Source organism: Micromys minutus (genome assembly GCF_963924665.1).
Source record: "Micromys minutus genome assembly, chromosome: 4".
NCBI lineage: Eukaryota > Metazoa > Chordata > Mammalia > Rodentia > Muridae > Micromys > Micromys minutus.
This window is the reverse complement of record NC_137973.1, coordinates 30,176,167-30,194,945: the sequence shown is the minus strand read 5'-3', so window position 1 is coordinate 30,194,945 and position 18,779 is coordinate 30,176,167. Positions and strand designations below refer to the sequence as shown.

General features: G+C 39.9%; 1 protein-coding gene across 4 annotated transcripts in view; it reads left to right on the top strand.

Annotated features, from left to right (window-relative positions):
- Window positions 1-2,599: 2,599 nt before the first annotated feature.
- PIP5K1A (phosphatidylinositol-4-phosphate 5-kinase type 1 alpha) overlaps window positions 2,600-18,779 on the top strand; it is a 42,147-nt gene continuing 25,967 nt past the window's right edge. For 2 of the 4 annotated variants that reach the window (XM_080916284.1, XM_080916283.1), the window contains exon 1: window positions 2,600-3,049. In XM_080916284.1, the coding sequence (XP_080772410.1) occupies window positions 2,974-3,049 (76 nt within the window). In that variant the 5' untranslated portion in view covers window positions 2,600-2,973. Of the gene's footprint in view, window positions 3,050-17,117; window positions 17,157-18,779 lie in introns of all 4 variants that reach the window. The other 2 variants (XM_080916282.1, XM_080916285.1) reach the window with 2 other exon arrangements.

Sequence of the window (18,779 nt, the reverse complement as noted above, 5' to 3'; positions counted from 1 at the left end):
GTAGTTCCATGACTCAGAGGACACCTCAGGCTTGAGTAAGAGCTGGGGCAGAGAGACTTGGAGGTAAAAGGATACGTGCTTCCTAAACAGTCCAAGCTCTCCCTTTGCTTGTATTTATTCCTGAGATAAAGGTATGCTATTTTGTACCTCTTATTCAGGCTCTTCTGGAAATCAAGACTTTTTTTTTTTTTTTTTTTTTTTTTTTTTTTTTTTTTAAGAAAAGGGAAGGGCACTCAAGGGAACAAGTTAAGGGATCTTCACTCTCTGAGAAGCTGAAACCTCAGGCATGTATCACCACACCCAAATGTTTAAAAATTATTATTATTATTATTTTAAGACAAGCTCTCACCCATGTAACTCTAATTGTCCTAGAACTGGCTAGGTAGACCACGCTGGCCTTGAACTCACAAAAAACAGCCTGCCTTTACTGCCTAAATTCTGGGATTAAACGCATGGCTATCTAGCATTCTTGGCCCCATGACATCTCAATTCCAATATTTTGTTCCACTTTTTGAATTTCACCTTCATCCATTCATATATGTAGGAGTCATATTTAGGGACCTTAATCTGTGCCAGCATAGTCTACATTCTTGAGCTGTAAAAATGGAAAACTACCATCTTTGTTCTAGAAAGTATAGGCTTATGAGGGAGACACATACATAAACAGATAACACAAGGTGGGGCTGTAACAGTGACCATTTCCTGGTTCTTCCTGTAGATATAAAGCTCCTCATAGGAAGCTGTAAAATAAGGTTTTTTTTTTCCTTTCCTAGCTGAAATACAAATTATAGAAAGAAAATTCTGTTTTTAACTGCCTTAGTTATTCAGGTGGTTTTTTTTGTTTTTGTTTTTGTCTACTTTCAGAGTCAGAAATAGCTTTAATCTCTACCTCAATTGATTTTTAGAGCACCTTAGGAAATAGAATCAACTGAGTTTACACTTAACTAAAGTGCACTCAAGCATGAAGAGGTAAGAGGGAAACTTGAATGGATCAATTCTCAGGGACCCAGGGATAACTTGGTGCTTTTATCTGATGAGTCTTGACAGTCCCCAGGCAACTGAATGCCTTTTCTGGAAATATAGCCAATTTATTCAACAGTACTTACTGGGCTGGAGAAATGACTTAGTGGTTAAGAGCACTGACTGCTCTTCCAGAGGTCCTGAGTTCAATTCCCAGCAACTACATGGTGGCTTACAACTATCTGTAATGGGATTTGATGCCCTCTTCTGGTGTGTCTGAAAATAGATACATATACATAAAATAAATAAATCTTTAAAGAAAATTTTCTTAAAAAAAAAAACAAAAACAAAACAGTATTTACTAAGTACTTGTGTGAGACAATGTCACCTGTGAGTGAATAGCACTGTCTGAGTCCAGTGATAGTCAGTGGGGGCGAGGTTTCAGGTACAGCACAACATACAATATTTCAGTGCTACCTAGTCAAAATGCTGTTGAATTAGGAATGCTAATTCTATCAAATGAAAATTTTCTATCTTCAGTAACCCAAGGGAGCATAAAGAATCCAGCAGATAGCAGTAAGGAAGCAATTATTTTAGGTCTTGAAGGAAGAAGAAGAAATCTGAGGTTAATGATTGGAAGATATTTGATAGATGTTCTGGTCCTGGGTTTCTTTTGGAGGAACATCCAGGCCATCTTAGGGCCAAAAAGCTGGAGATTGTTCCCCCCTCCCCCTTTTACTTTATTAATTTCACAAATAATTATTGAGTGATTACCTTGTACAAAAATGTGACAGGAGGTGGACAATCAAATGTAGCAAACAGTCTTTGCTTTTCAGAAGCTCTTGTTCAGAAAAGGCTTCATTAGGGTTTCCATAATGTTCATGGTTGCCAAGGTTCTGGGCAGAGTTTATATGACGACTAGACTAAAGTGGAATCCCCCTGTATTTCCATGCTCTCTGGAGTATAGATAATTAGCACGTGAACGCTAAGAAAGACTTTGGATGGGGGAAGGTCATTTGATACCGTCTTACTGAGTTCTGTAATCTTTTTGACAAGTCTTTTAAACTTTGTTTTTATGTATTTTTCTTACTTTTTCGTTATATTGTTGACAAATCCTCATTGCCTTATTTATCAAATATTTACATTTAACGAACTCTGTCACTGTGTCTAGCACTGCTTAAAGCAAACAAAACAGATCTATTTTTATGTTTTTAGAAAGAAGATCCCAGAAGCCCGCACCTTAAACAGTAAAGGCTGGAAGAATTCTTGATGGTTGTGATGTTTTGTAGTACACAAGTGCTTAGCATTTCGGACTTGACACAAGAGCAGCGATCCGAGTTCTTTCCAAGACTGTCATTTGAAGCGCTCAGTCCTTCCCGGTCCTGCTGATTCGCAACAAGAGTTCATAACAAGATCAAAGATACGAAAGTATATTGGCCTACCGAGCCACCGTAAGCACACAGTCTTTCGCCCGTGGATTCCTAGAGGTGTGACGTGTGTCTATCACGTGATCCTGACTCACACCCGGATTGGCTTCTCTTCTCTCTGGCTAACTAGACGGGGCGCCGAGAAGGTGGAGCGCATGCGCAATACTGGGGTTTCCTTGGCCGCCCACCCTGAGCTGAGCGGTGGAGTTAGGGATAAACAGGCAGTGGCTGGTGAGCAGAGGGAGGGGGCGTTCGCTTTTTTGGAGGACCTTAGGTACCTGGGTTTTTAGGTTTGTCCTATCGGAGACGCGGGACCCCCGGGGCCCGGCTTGAGTTTTCTTGTGTAGTGAGAGAAGGCGGCTTTCGCGGAGAGTAGTTCAAGTTGCTAGGAAGGTGCGAGACTGGAGCTCTCCCCCATGCCGGGCAAGTGGTGCGGTCCTGAGCTTTTCCTGGAGCCTGAACAACGCCTGTGAGCAGCCCGCCGAACGCGGGTTCTGTGAAGAGACGTGGGGAAGATTCGATTTCGAGAAAAGGAAAAGCCGGATTGAAAGGGAGCGAAGCCGCCGAGGGGGAGGGGGCTGCCAAGATGGCGTCCGCCTCCTCAGGGCCAGCGGCGGCCGGGTTTTCACCACTTGATTCCGGGGTCCCTGCCGGTACCGCAGGTGAGTCGGGTAGGGCACGGGCAGTCGCCGTGGGAGGACTGTGAGATGGGAACAAGAGCGATTTCTGGGAAGAAACCTGTAGCTGAGGATGACCGAGGGGTTGCCCCTAAGTGAGGACAGGACCGGACTTTGAAGTAGTAGATAATTCTATTATTATAGGGGTCTGGGGGAAAGGATGGATGTCACTGAGAAGGGGGAAGCTGATGAAAGCTCACACAGTGTCTTAGAAGCGACTGCTGCGTTGAGAACTTTGAAGAGGAAGGATGGAGATTGAAGGTTGGGGGTTAAGAGAAACCACAAAACAGGAGTGGAGAAACTAGAGTTAGTGGAGGTCTTGTCTCGCAGCGTCAGGATCTGGGCTCAGTAAGACAAAATAACGTAAATGGAGTATTGGTAGATACAGGGAATTTCTTGGTGTAAGGTAGAGTCCAAGGTGATTGTGAAATTAATAGAACAAAATGTTGAGGGGATTATAGAACTTAAAAGTATTGACGAATTATGGGAATTGTGAATTTTATTAGGATTGAGTTCCTGGATTGGTTTTCCCCTCAGACTACCCCCAATGCGTCATTCCTCCTCTCATCTCTTGTCAGCAGCAGTGCACGTACTTTATCAAATTAACTCTTTTGGTGATTCCTATCTTTAGGCTGTACAATTACGGGAAGGATTGAGAAGTTTTGTTGTTTTGTATTGAGACAGGCATTTATGTCTTCCTGACTGGTCCTATTACTGGGATTACAGAAGCGTACTACAGCCAGCACGGAGGGAAACATTGGAAACATCTAAAGGATGAGGGGGAGGGAGGTCAAGGTCAAAAGACCCTAAGAGAGGGAGGATAGATGAAATGGAGCCTTGAGTTGTAGCAGAGCCGTGGTTAGGCTTCATAAAGATGGGGAGGGGCGTGAGACTCCTAAGAGCTATGGGGAAATGTTGCATAATAGGATAGGGACTGGAGGAATGTTTAGGATGATGTATGAAGAAATTGTAAGGAACCGGGCAAATAGAGAGGTCAGAGTAGTTAGAGATTAATGGAGATTGAAGGCTGGAAAGGCCCACAAAGAAAAGCCACAGATTGTCTGTAGGAGGGAAAATGTGTATGGGGGTGAATCAAAGGCTGTTCCAGAGGAATGTCAGGTGTTCCTCAGTAACTGTTGCCTGAGAAGCTGCTGGCTATAAGATGCTTTTCTTCTGCTGATTTTCTTTCCTGTGTTTTTTGTCCTTGGCATTTTGAATTGGTTTGAGTTTTCCCTTAAACATAGTCATAGATACCTTCTTCATAAGCTGCAATTCTAATTTATGTGCCTCTATTTTTAGTTTTTTGGAGAGGTGACTTTTGGCTCCTTTAAAAGCATTAGAGAGCCATAACAACCTTTGATTCTTTCTAAATGTAAAAAGGAATAATGTTTATAAAAGTGACAGTTTTTAAAAAATATTTGGATTCTTCATTCTACATTTATTTATTTATTATATATAAGTACACTGTAGCTGTCTTGAGACACACCAGAAGGGGGCATCAGATCTCATTACAGATGGTTGTGAGCCACCATGTGGTTGTTGGGAATTGAACTCAGGACCCTTGGAAGAGCAGTCAGTGCTCTTAACCACTGAGCCATCTCTCCAGCCCAAGTGACAGGTTTTCAAAATTTTTCACTTAATTATTTTCATTGTATAAGTGCATAATGAGTATGAGAGTGTGTGTCAGAGGCTGGTTTCCTCCCTTCTTCCTCCCACCTTATGAGTTCTGGTTATTGAACTCTGGTCATCAGGTCTAGACAACAAGCATTTACCAGCTGAACCATCCCTTCCACACAGGTGACTTTTTTTTCTTTTTTAAGTGCAGTGTCTTATTTGAAATCTTCTCATATTATCCAAGCACCATCCCCCACCCCAAGGATTTCTTTGTGTAGCCCTGACTATCCTGGAACTTGATCTGAAAACCAGTCTGGCCTAGAATTCAGAGATCTCACTGTCTGCCCCCTGTGTGCTGGGCCTAAAGGTGTGCTCCAAGGTGCCTGGCCTCCAATCATTCTTGTGAGTGTTATTTAAGCAAGCCTCCACCTGTCATATCAGGTAGTTTCTCTCTACTAGAAACCAAGTTACAATTTTTTTTTCTTACCTTCCTTTTTAAAAAATATTTTTTAGAACCTATCAAGGTGACATGTGCCTTTAATCTCAGCTTATGGGTGGCAGAGGTAGGAGGGTCTCTGAGTTTGAGGCTACCCTAGTCTATGTTGTGTACTTTAGATAGCCAGGTGTACTGAAAAGAGATCCTGTCTCAGAAACAACAGTTTTTAGCTCTGTGTTTCTCTCTGTGGTTAGAGGCCAAAAGAGAGTTTTGCATCCCCTGGAAATGGAGTTCCATACAGTGTGAACCACCTGACAAGGATCTTAGTGACCAACTTGGATCCTCTAGAAAAGAAGAGCAAACACTCATTTTGTTTTTGAGACAGGGTCTCACTATGTAGCCCTGGCTATCCTGGAACTCACTTTGTAGAGCAGGCTGGCCTTGAATTCACAGAGATCTAACTGCTTCTATCTCCCAAGTGCTGGTATCAAAAGTGCACTTCAAATTCTCCATATAGCAGATGACCTTGAACTCTTTAGCTTTTTGTTGTAGCTAGAATTACAGGCCTGTTCTACCTTGCCTTGCTTTTAACATTGTTTTTTTTCTTCTTTTTCTTCTTCTTTTTGTTGTTGTTTTTATTGTTGTTTTTGAGACGGGTCTCTTAATGTAGTTCTGTAGTTCTGGCTGTCCTGGAACTCACTGTATAGAGCAGGCTGTTCTCAAACTCATGAGATTCTACTGCCTCTGTCTCTCAAGTGCTAGGATTAGTTGTGCCTCACCACACTGGGGAAACCATAAGTTCAAAGGAGACAGGGTTTCTTTGTGTAGCCTGGAGCTCACTTGTAGGTAATAGACCAAGTTAGTCTTAAACTCAGAGATTCTTCCTGCCTCTCCTTCACTAGTGCTAGAATTTAAGGCATGTGCCATTCATTATGGTCCATCCAGACCATAAGCTCTTAAGTAATATTTTCCATTAGAGTAGTTACCATGTTTGAATCTGGAGGAGACAGTTATAAATGAATAATGATCTTACAGAGGTTTGTGCTTGTTCTTATGTTTTGATTGTTAATAAAAAAGGTGATGTAGTTTGGCACCTGGGTTCTGCTGTTTGCTGTATAAAGAAAATGTTATTTGTTATTTTTCATCTTCATTATATGAACAGTGGCACCACCTAGTAAAATCAGGTCTGTTGAGATACTGTTGCAGTGACCATTTGTTTAGGGTTCAGAGACCCTGACTTCCTGTTCTTGACAATCAGTAACTTGGAATTCAAGTCACTAAGATGAGTTTTTACTAAAAATAAGAGCCAAGAGTTTCTGTTTTTGAGTGTGTTTGTTGTTATTTTGAGACAGGGTTTGACAATGCTGTCTTGGTATCTAGAAGTATCTCCGTATAGACCATGCTACTTTGGAACTCAGAGGTCAACGTACTGCCTCCAAAGAGCTAGGACTAAAGGTGTATACCAACCGTCACACCCAGCTATTTGAAGTCTTGATTTGAAATTAGAGGGAAAGATTAGAAAGGGAGTTGAATGCCAAGATGTGTGCTGCTTCCCTGAAATAAGAACTATTTGATTAAAATCACATTTGAGTCCCTAAAGGAAAAGCACTTGAAATCTTAGATCTTGCATTCTAGTTGTTTCTGCTTCTCACAACAGTTTGAAGGAGTCACTCCTCATCTATTTGGTTGTATCAGAACCACAGATGATTTGGGAATAACCTTCCAGCTCCTCTACTTACTCTACCTACCTAGCTGGTTTTTGGTTGTTCTTTTTGTTTGTTTGTTTTGAGACAGGGTTTCTCTATAACCCTGGCTCTCTTGGAACTCACTATGTGGATCAGCCTGGCCCAAACTCATCTGCCTGCATCTATCTTCCAAATGCTGATTTAAAGATGTATGTCACTACTGCAGGGATCTTAGCTATTTTTTGAGAGGTTTGCTGTGTAGCTCTTTGGCTTGTCTGGTCTCACACTTGGGGTTCGCCTGGTTTTCGCCTGGTTTCTTGTTTGCTTTGTTTTGTTTGTTTTAACCATGATGCTCTGCCACATGTGGTTCAGCAGACCTTCTTCCTCCTCCTGTTTTTTTCTTTTTCAGGACAGGGTTTCTCTATGTATCCCTGGCTGTCCACTCACTTTGTAGACTTGTTGGTCTTGAACTCAGAGATTTGCCTGCCTCTGTCTCTGAGTGCTGGGATTAAAGGTGCGTGTTACCACCTCTTAGCCCTCCTTCTGTTTTTAAAATTATATTTTAAAAAAATCTGAGAGTGTATGAGTGTACACCTGTATTGTACAGGTATGTATATTCCTGTAAGTGGAAGCTAGAGCACAACTTACAGGCATTGGTTTCTCCTTCCATCATGTAGGTCCTCAGACTTCCTGTGTTAATTGGTAGCAAATGCCTTTATCTACTGAGCCATCCTGCCAGCCTAATCCCCCTACCACTTTCTAAACCACAACAAACAACATTAAGTCTTACTGAGCTGGTCCTGGACTTCTAAGACTTAAGTCCTTTTGCCTTAGACTAGTAGCTGGTGCACAGGTACATGCCATTTATTCTGTCATCATTTCTGAGGAAATATTTTTATTTCTGCTGTTGCTGTTTAAGCCCGGTGTCATGTATAATTATAGTTTATAAGTGTCTACTATCAGATTAGTTGGTATGTATGCTTAAAAGTTAGCTTCGTGAAAATAGTATGTTTTACTTGCTCTCTGTGGACTCCCGGGTTGATTAATACCTCTGCTGAAATATGTGCTACCTAAAAGCTATTAAATATTTTATTAGCTTGTTTTTCTTTGATAATATAATGGAGACTATGACCTATAGTATGAATAGTGATAACAAGAGAACCAGAGCTGGGTATGGGGGAGAGGGTACCTCTTTTTTCTTGCTTACTTTTTTATGAGTCAGGATTTCATTAAGGTCTGTGAACTTGATGTCATCTTTCTGCATTAACCTTCCTGGAGCTGAGATTCATGAGTGAGCAATCAACTTTGGCTTTCTTTTCTTTTTTTCTTTTTTCTTTTTCTTTTCTTTTTTTTTTTTTTTTTCTTTTTTTTTGAGATAGAGTTTTTCTGTGTTATCCAGGTTGGTCTTTTTATTTATAATATTCCTGTTTCAGCCTTGAGAGCTGAGAGTACAGGTGAATGCCACTGTGTCTTTAATCCTTTTGAAGTTCAACCTTTTTCTTGTCTAGATTTGTTTCTTTTTTTCCTGATTGTGTAGCCATTGGAGGTTTGGAACTTGCTATGTAGACAGGGCTTGCTGCCTCTGCCTTCAAATGTCTTAGAATTTTTGAGTATCCTCACCTTAAATGGCATGAAAAAGATGATAAGGGAAAACACACATACACACACACACTCTCTCTCTCTCCCTCCCTCTCTCTCTCCCTCCCTCTCTTTCTCTCTCTCTTTCTCTTTCTCTCTCTCTCTGTCTCTCTCTCTCCTCTCTCTCTCCTCTCCCCCCCCACATCTAAAGTGAATGAATGAAGGCAGCAAGACCAGGTGCGGCCTGTAATCCTAGTACTTTCAACAATGGGAGGAGGACCAGAAGTTCAAGACCAATTGGGTAACTTGAGACCCTGTCTTAAAAAACAAAATAAAGATTAAAACTTCAAGTTCCTTTTTCTGTCTTTTCTTTCTTAGTGTGAGTGCTTTTGGTGGTGGTGTGGGGAGGATAAAAAGTGCTGTCTTCTCTATAGTAAGGTGGAAGGAGTCTCTCTTATATTCCCACCTAAGCCCAACCTGTGTTTCAGAGATGGTATTTGGATAGATGAAGTATCCAAGGGGAGTTCTGAGGGAAAGGAAGGAATCTCTTTTAGAATACATAATTAATTAGAGTATCAGCTCATTTCTGCACAAAGTAGGTAAACAAGCTTGCTAAAGTATCAGTTCTCACTGACAAGAACGTGTTTAAAAGCGGCCATAATTTTATCTATTTATTTGAATTCCAGGGACCATTTTGTTAGAGTTTGAGGGAAAACTACAGGGCAGGCAAGCTGAAAGTTGTAGTATCTGCTAGAGGGGATGGAGAGAGTCAGAGTTCTATTTGTGTGTCAGGGTTTGCCACATGTGGGTAGGTACCTGTGGAGGTCAGAAGCATAAGATTTTTGGAGTAGAAGTTACAGGTAGCTATGAACAATCAGATCACTGTTGGTGCTAGGAGCTGAGCTTTACTCTGGAAGGACAGCTCATAACTATTGAGCCTCCAAAGTCATGCCTTTGAAGTTAGGCATGGACTTCAGAAAAACTTACAAAGTCCAGCGTTTCAAAGAAAGCATAATTCAGCCTTGGTCCGTATCTGGGAGGTGGGGTGTGGGGAGGGAGAAGGAAAAGGCAGGTGTTTTGAATTCTGACCCAGGCTGCGTGGAAAAAGCTCCATAAGCAACTGCCTATATTTTAATTTTGCTGGTGGAGGGAAGTGCTGTTTAGGGAATTGATGCTTATTTTGTTGTCATAAAAGCTACAGGGTTTTTGTTGTTTGTTTTGTTTTGTTTTTGCTAAAATACACATGCATTTTGTTCATATACTCTCTTTCCTCCAAGTGCCCAGGATCAAATGCAAGCATAAGCTAGTCAAACTCTACAACTGAGTGATACTTCAACCCCGGGGTATGTGTATATTAATCCAGATATCTAGAACCAGGGTTGAGTATGATGACATATGCCTGAATTTATAGGATTCCCAGGACTCATGTAGAAGCAGGAGACCTGCTTTGAGACCTGTCGGGTCATCGTCTTTGAGACCATGCCTGCTAGGGCTGTAGAGCAAGAGAGTTCTCTACCACAAAAAGAAAATCCAATTTTGGACATAGAGTTGGGGGGTGGTAGTCTGCCAAGCATCTTAAATGCCTTTTGTCTATGGCTGGCTAACGCAGAATGCCCAGGTTTTTTAAGAAAAGACTTGACTGGTTGTGATGGCACAAACCATCAATACCAGAATTCCTTGTATTTTTAAAGATTTATTTATTTATTTTGTGTATATGAGAGCACTGTAGCTGTTTTCAGACACACCAGAAGAAGGCATCAGATTCCATTACAGATAGTTATGAGCCACCATATGGGTTGCTGGGAATTGAACTTGGGACCTCTGGAAGAGCAGTTAGTGCTCTTAACCACTGAGCCATCTCTTTAGCCCCAGGTAGGCCGATTTCTGTGAGACTGGGCTAGCCTGGTCTACATAGTTCCAGGACAACAAGAGCTACATAGTGAGACTCCATCTTTCTGGGGGAAAAAGAAGGAAGGAAAAAAAACCTTAGGTTTTTGAGTAAAATAATGGTGTCAAGGGATACAGTGAGATTTGCCCTTGTGGTACTGGAGGTAAAGGTACATTAGAAGGAAATATTCATTTTTAATTGCACCTTTTCATTTCTTAAATCAGGCAGCTGAGGTTTAGCCTTACTAGTTAATACAAAGGTGTTCTGGAGAGGCTGAGTGGTATTAAAGGATCTTAGTAAACCTGTGGCTCATTCCTTGATATTCCTTGCAATATGTTGGCTCTTCAGTGACAAGACTGGTAGATCAAACTGAATCAAATGTTTTTACATTTATTTTGTGTATATGTGGTAGTGGGCAAGCCAGGGTGCTCATACACAGAGGTCAGAAGACAACTTGTGATCCCGATGCTCCTAGAACTCTAACGCCCACCTCGCATCCATCTTCACTCACCGTGGACTCCCAACTGCTCCTGCTGCCTCATGGGCTGTATGAAGTGCTCCCACCCAGGGCTGCATCTGCAAAGGGGCTTTGGACAAGTGCAACTACTGTGCCTGAAGTGGGGGCATCCCCACAACTGTGTAAATAGAATATGTAGGAACCTAGCCGTTTTTATACAACTCTGACTGGTTCTCCACACTTTTTTCTATAAAGCATGTAACTGACAATAAAAAATATTGACTTGATTTAAAAAAAAAAAAAAAAAACAAAAACAAAAGGAAGACAACTTGTAGAGGAGTTGGTCCTCTCCTTCCACCAGGGGAGTTCTGGGGATTCAACTTAAAGTTATTGGGCTTGGTGGTAAGTGCCTTTACCCAATGAGCCATCTAGCTGTCCCAATTCAAACTACTTTTGAGCTTTTGTTTTTAGACCCTTCCTTTACTTTTCTGACATTCTGAGAGAAAGAAATTGGTATCTGCTGGAAAACAAAATTGAGCTTTTCTTTGCTGTTTGGCTTGGTTTTTAATTGCCTTGGTTTGGTTACTGCCAGTGGCGTAGTTGTGGTCCAGTTTTTCCCCCCTTCTTTTGAGACAGGGTCTGATATGCACAAGCTGGCCTCAGATTCACTTTGTAACTAAGGCAGACCTTGAACCCATGGTTCCCTGGCTGCTACTTTCTGGGTACAAGAATTAAAAATGCATACCATGCTTGTCCAGTTGTAAGTTGTGGCTTCTTTGTTTGGAGGGCAGTGGTGGTTTCTCTTTATAACCCTGGCTGTGCTGGTACTTGCTCCATAGACCAGGCTGGCCTCAAACTCGAGATCTGCCTGCTTCTCCCTCCCAAGTGCTGAGACTGAAGGCATGCACCACCATGCCTGCTAGTTGTGTTTTAACTATTACTGTTTAACCTCTTGAAACATAGTCATCTTTGTATCCTTTTCTGACCTTGAACTTGAGATCCTCTTATCTTAGTTTTTGGAGTACTCAATTACTGGCATGTTCCACCAGCCCTGGGCCATGTCATCCTTTTTCTGTCTCCTTTCACATTGTCACTTAGAATTGTGTGATCCGAAGTACTTAGCATGCTCATATTGGTTTTTTTGTTTGTGTTTGGAGAACATACTGTGCATCCTACCAGAAGGTTAGACTGGATTTCAGTATTCCAAATTAGAAGAGCAATGAGGTGTTGTGCATAGTTCAACAAACATTAGTTTAGTTTTTTGCTGTTGTTTTGTTTTGTTGTTGTAGAGAGTTTAGCTTTAGATTTTGCTGGGTTTTTATTTTATTTTATTAATCTTTGGCTTTTAGTCTTACCAAATTCGTTCCTAAGAGCATTTTTACTTTGTGAAACATTTAAGTTGTAGTATTGGTAAGCACTAGTTTGAGTCTTTGTGATACCTTGTTTATGACCTATTCAGACAAAACTAGTCAGAGGAATTCATGTCCAGCTGGCCTCTAGCATTCACAAATTATATGTGTACTTCAGACACTGAAGTCAGTCACACAGTGTCTTTTGCTTTCTTGTCTGGTGAATGATGTCATCTCATCTCCAAAGGAAATGCTTCCTCTGAAAGAGTTGGGAGTGGCTTTGATATTGAGGCCAAAGCTGTTTGTCCCACATACTAGGGGCAGCCCAACTTTAGAGTTCTTTACTGTCTGAACATATCTACATTTAAGTTGTCACTTTTATTTTTGAAGATTTGCTTTTATTAAATTTATGTGTATCTATGTGTATATAATGTCAGTGGATGCTATTTGTGTGCTAGTGTCTGACTAGGCAAGAAGAGGACATTGGATTCCTTGGAGCTTGACTTACAGGCTGCTGTGAGCCTCCTGTTGTGCATGCTAGTGAACTCCCGTTTCTCAGAATTATGTTGATAATTTTTCTGTTTCTTTTTGACATTTTCTTTTATTAATTTAGTAGTATTTTTACTACTATAGGTGTTTTGCCTTCATGTATAGGTGGCTGAGTTCTCTAGAAAAACAGCCAGTTTTTTTTAACTGCTGAGCTATCTGTTGTCCCTCTATCCACCCTCCTTTTTATTTTCATTTTAAAAAATATTTTCTTAATATTTTTATTTTGAAATTTTAGTTTCAAGTTGTCTGGGATTATCAGGCAGATTTGCAGATATTAACTATGGTGTTTTGCAGAGTAACTAGAAACCAGTCCTTCCAGTATCTTTTTTTTTCCTTCATAAACATAAGATAGGGTGCTGCAAAGGACCAAAGTGGAGTTGCTCAGATGTTTCTTTAAATGGCTAGGTGTGGTGGTACATGCCTGTAATATTAGCAGTTTAAGAGACTGAGGTAAGGGGACTACTGTGTGTTCAAAACCAAAGAGAGGTTGGAGAGATAGCTCAATGATTAAGAGCACTGACTGCTCTTCCAGGTGTCCTGAGTTCAATTCCCAGCAACCACATTGAGGTTCACAACCATCTGTAATGAGATCCTATGCCCTCTTTTGGTGTGTCTAAAGAGAGTAACAGTGTACTCACAAAAATTAAAACAACAATAACAAAACACCAGATTAGGGTACATAGTGATTTCCAAACCACCAGGGTGATAAAACAAGACCCTGTTTTTGTTGTTGGTTTGTGTTAAAAGGGGGCAGGAAAGGTGGCTCAGCAATTAAAGGTACTGGCTGCTCTTCCAGAAAATCTGGGTTCAGTTTCTGGCACCCATAATGATATAGGTCACAACTGCCTATTCTAGGTCCAGGGAATCTGAAACTCTCTTCTGGCTTTTACAGACACAGGATATATGCATGGTACATAGACATATTGATAAGCAAAATGATCATACATATACAAATTTGAAATAAATATATCTAAGAGAAAGAGACAGAATTATATTGTGGGATGCAAATGTTTGTAATCCTACCACTTGGGAGGCAGAGGCAGGAGAAGTTTGAGGCCAGACTGAGTTATCTAAACAGATTTTGGTCAAAAAAAACAAAACAAAAAAAAAAAACTACAAAGATAGGGATATGGAACAAAAATTAGTTGATTGTGTTTTGGTATTTGATATGGCTGCTTCAGTTGTTCTGAAGCCATTTTAGTAACAAAGATTCTCAGCTTATTTTTATAACTTAAAAACATACCTGATTTGGGGTTTTGTGTGCTCTATAGCCAAAGCTGGTTTTAACTCCTGATAATTTTGTTTCTAGTAGATATGCTGGGATTATTAGAATGTGCCCCACACTCTGCCGGAGCCTGGTTTTGTTTAGTTTTTAAAGATATTTCTCAAATTGTAACATCTATGAGATATGGAATATCAACATTATAAGAGACTATTAATAATTTAAAAGATACAGTTGTCATTTTCTAATATTCGTATATGTGTGTATGAGTGTGTGTACTTACTGTAGAGTGTGTGTGGAGGTCAGGGAACAACCTTGGGAGTAGCTTTTAGCTTCCTTATCTAACTTTTTATGTGGGTTCTAGGGGTTGAACTAAGATTGTCAGGCCTGCACACAAACAGCATGAGTTTTTAACCTTTGGAGTTTTCTCCCAACCCCCGTGGTTCTCTTTCTCACAGTAGAGTCTCTAATATATACTTATATAGGTTTGTTTAACATTATAGGCTATCCCAAAGTAACTACTTAAGAAAGATACTTGGATGTATGGAGATGGTACTTATTTTTACATTGTTTTCTAGGTGGCAGTGGCAACTGCTACTACTGTTGCTTCTCCTAAAGATTTTAAAAAATTATTATTTTTGCTTCTTATGTATTGGTGTTTTACCTGTAAATATGTCTGTGTGAGGGTGTCATGTCCCCTGGAGTTACAGACAGTTGTGAACTGCCATGTGGGTGCTGGGAAGTGAACCATGGTTCTCTGGAAGAACACCCAGTTCCTAACCACTGAGCTATTTCTCAAGCCCCATAAGATTTTTACTTATTTTAAATTATGTGTGTCTGTGTCACTGTGTGGGCATGTTCATGTAAATGCAAGTACCCTCAGATGCCCGAGGCACCAGATCCCCTGGAACTGGATTGTCTATCTCTCCAAACTTGTCCTATGTATTATTAATTTTTTTATACTCCCCCCCTTCTCTCTCGTGTGTGTGTGGGGGGGCAAAGAATAATGTGTAAGAAGTCATTTATCTTTTTCCACCCTGTCAGTCTCAAGGATTGAACTCAGGTTGGCAGGCATCTTTATTAACTGGTCCTGTAGGCATTTCTTTTCACTTTTTATCCTTCTAACTTACTTTTGTAGCATAGAGCAGTGATTTTGTTACAAACTTGCATTGATGTGTGTTTGGGTGGTTGGTGGTGGTTTGTTCGGTGGTTGTTGAGCACTGGAATACTGGAAACTAAAGGTTGTAAAAAAAGAATGACTCTGAAGCTTTCAGTGTGTGTCTCTTCAATTTGCAAAACGGATTATTATTCTTGTGCTAGAGAGCCAGTGCTTAGCTGTTAAGAGCACTGGCTGTTCTTCCAGACGATTCAGGTTCAATTGCCAGCACTCACATAGGGATTCACAACTGTCTGTAATTCTAGTTTTAGGGAATTCAATACCCTCATCTGGCCTCCATAGGCATGAGGCATACACATAGTATACAGACAAACATGCAGTCAAAACACCCATATATGTATATAAAATAAAAATAAATCAATCTTAAACTGAGTAGTAGTGTTGTACACTGCCCACTTTTAATTTCAGCATTTTGGAGGCAGTCAGATGAATCTCAGTAAATTTGAAGCCAGAGGATATTCCAGAACATCCAGGGCTACACAGAGAAACCGTCTCAAAAAATCAACAGCAACAACAAAAAATTAATTTTCAAAAAATATGGAGCCAGGGCTGGAGAGATGGCTCAGTGGTTAAGAGCACCGATTGCTCTTCCAGAGGTCCTGAGTTCAAATCCCAGCAACCAATGGTGGCTCACAACCATCTGTAATGGGATCTGATGCCCTCTTCTGGTGTGTCTGAAGACAGCTACAGTGTACTCATAATAGATAGATAGATAGATAGATAGATAGATAGATAGATAGATAGATAGATAGATAGATAGCTCAGCAGTTAAGGGCACTGATAGCTCAGGCCTTGGGTTCAAAGCCCAGTATTCACTTAGCAGCCCATAACTGTAAAACCAAGATCTGACACTCTCACATAGACATACATGCAAACAAAACATCAGTGCACATAAAATAAAGGTAAATAAATTTTAAAAGATTGAAAAATAATTAAAACAAAAACTATGTGACTTAAAAGGTTTATCTGTGCTTCAGGAAAAAACTAATTAAGGCAACTTGATACCAGCATATATACATAGTCAATTGTGAGGACCTTGTATTTATAAGTACTTATAAGTAGATTTATAATTGCTTTTTTAAGTATACCATACTTTCTCACTTTATTCTTATATATAATGGGTCTTTTGCATGCAGGTATGTCTGTGTGCCCCATGTGTGCAGTGCCTACAGAGGCCAAATGAGGTTATCAATCCCATGGACTGGAGTTGCGGATGTTGTGAGCTGCCCTATTGGTGCTGGGAATCAAACCCAGAGCCCCTGAAGGAGCCATCCTTTTAGCCCTTATATGTTTTGTTTGTTTGTTTGTTTGTTTTTTAAATAGTCTCTTTTCTATTCAATAATTTACTGTAGACCTGGGTGTAGTGGGTCACATCTGTAATTCCATGTTTTGAAAAGCTGAGGAGGTTTAATGTTCTCAAGCTCAAGACTAGACGGGACTGAAGGACTGTCTGAAATTTTTAAAGTTTTTATTATGATTTTCTGCATAAGCAATCTATAAGCATGCATTTAAAAATAATGCTTACTATATATAAAATAATGGTTATATAGTATTCCATTTTAAACTACCCTGTGGCTTTTTATCCTTGTTTACTGTGATCTTCCCAAAACAGTACCTGTGCATTTATACTTATTACATATAATACTACAGTGAGTATCTCTGTATGTGCACCCCATATAGAAGCCTATATGAGGAAAAGTTTAGATCTGAAAAATGCTTCCACTTGAAATCCATAGGAGACTTAAGTGGAATAAATGTTTTATAACTGCTGGGATTTTTGTTGTTGTTTTTATTTTGTTTTGAGAGAACAGGGTTTTTGTGAAGCCTTGACTATCCCAGAACTCACTCTGTAGACAAGGCTAGCCTTGAACTTCGAGTTTTTATCTGCCTCCTAAATACCAGACCACTATCTAGCTACTACTGGAAATTTTGTGCTAGAGCTACATCTCTTGGGTAGGAGGAATTTCATAGTGTGGTGCTGGGAACTGAGCACCGTGCTGTACTTATATGAGTTTTATTAGTTAATGTGAATATGTTTAGTCTACTGTAAGCAAATAGAAATCCAAAAGTAAGTGATAACTTTGTTTTCCCTTACTAGGTTTCAGCTTTCTGTGCTGTGGGGTCCACCGTAAGAGAGGTAGATGTGATGTGTGTGTGCTGAAGATGCATGAGCTCCTTGCAGTAACTAGCAGCCTAGCTGGCTCTTCCTGTACAGTTGTAGTCTAGTGCCTGGTTCCTGCATCAGGACAGTGCTGTCTGATCTTAGCATGGACGTGTGCCTTTCTCATTTTTGTTTCAGTAAATTAGTCCCAACTTTATGAAAGATTTTCTTTTGATTTTTTTAAAAATTCAGATATTTTTTTCTTTTTATGTTTTCTTTCTTATTTCTGTTGACTTTTCCCTTTCTGTAGATGGGACTACAAAGTGTATGATTATACCTGAGCATGGTGTCTCATACCTTTAATCCCAGTGCTCATGAGGGGAAGGCAGAGAGTTGCCTTAAGTTCAGGAACAGTTTGAGCATAAATTGAGTTATAGGTGGAGCTGAATTACAGAGTAAGATCTTGACTTAAAAACAAGTAGTTTTAGTAATTTGCAATAATTGATATTGTTTCTAGAAGAGTTACTACAAGCCCTGTGTGTCTTAGTTCTTAAAACAACTTTGTGGAGATACATGATATAATTTCTGTGATTCCTTTTTTTTTTTTTTTTTTTTTTTTTTGGGAGGGAGGTTGTGGGACATTCACCCAAGACCTTACAGATTTGAATACACTCTATGAAAAATAGTTTGTATTATCTCCAGGTCCTGTTTCTACATTTTATAGAGGAAGTAACAGCCTAGAGCAGATTAATCAAACAAATGTTGACTCTGTGTTGAGACCTAGCGGATCTAGATGCTGATTATAAAGCCCATGTTCTTTTCTCTCCGTTCTCCACCCCCCCTTTCCTGAGCACATATTCTTACTGTGTTGTTACTGTTCCCGCTAGTCTTTTTTGGTACTGAGGATCCAACCTAGTGCCTTGAACACTGAAGAGGAACAAGTAAACTCTCTGCTCTCCCCTTGCTAATCTTAAAGTCGCTGTGTGAACTAACTTGGCTGTAAACTAGATATTTCTTGCTGAATGTATTCTGTCTGAGCCAGAAGTCCTTGTCGAGTAGAAAATAGCACAGGAAGGAACTGATTTCTTTCAAAAGCATCAAAATTCTGAGTTCTTGCAAGCATAGTATATGAATTGTTAATCTTTCAGAAACTAGTTTAGAAATTAACATGCAATTTAAAAAATTGATGTACTTATTTTCTATTTTATGTATATGGTGTTTTCTTGCATGTAATTCTGTGCACCATGTGTTGGTGCCCATGGAGACCAGAAGAGGGTATAGAATCCCTTGGAGCTGTAGTTACAGATGGTTATGAGCCACAATGTGGATACTAAGAATTAAATCAGGTCCTCTGGAAGAGCAGTCAAGGCTTAACTGCTAGCCCATCTCTCTGCTCTGATAACATACTTTTTTGCCAAGAATTAATAACTAAATTTTATAGACAAGTACAGTAAGTCTAAAAGAAACTTGTTGAAAGTCTTCTTTTGGTTTAATATAAAAACAGTCAAAAGCCATGCTGTTTTGTTGAAATTTTTCATTAAAATTTATTGTGTGAGTGAGAGGGCTTACTCCTGAACTTTAATGTCACAAAAGGTTCTCACTCTGTAGCTAATTGTGCGACCTTTGGTCTTTTTCTCATGTCTCAACTCTCAGGTACTG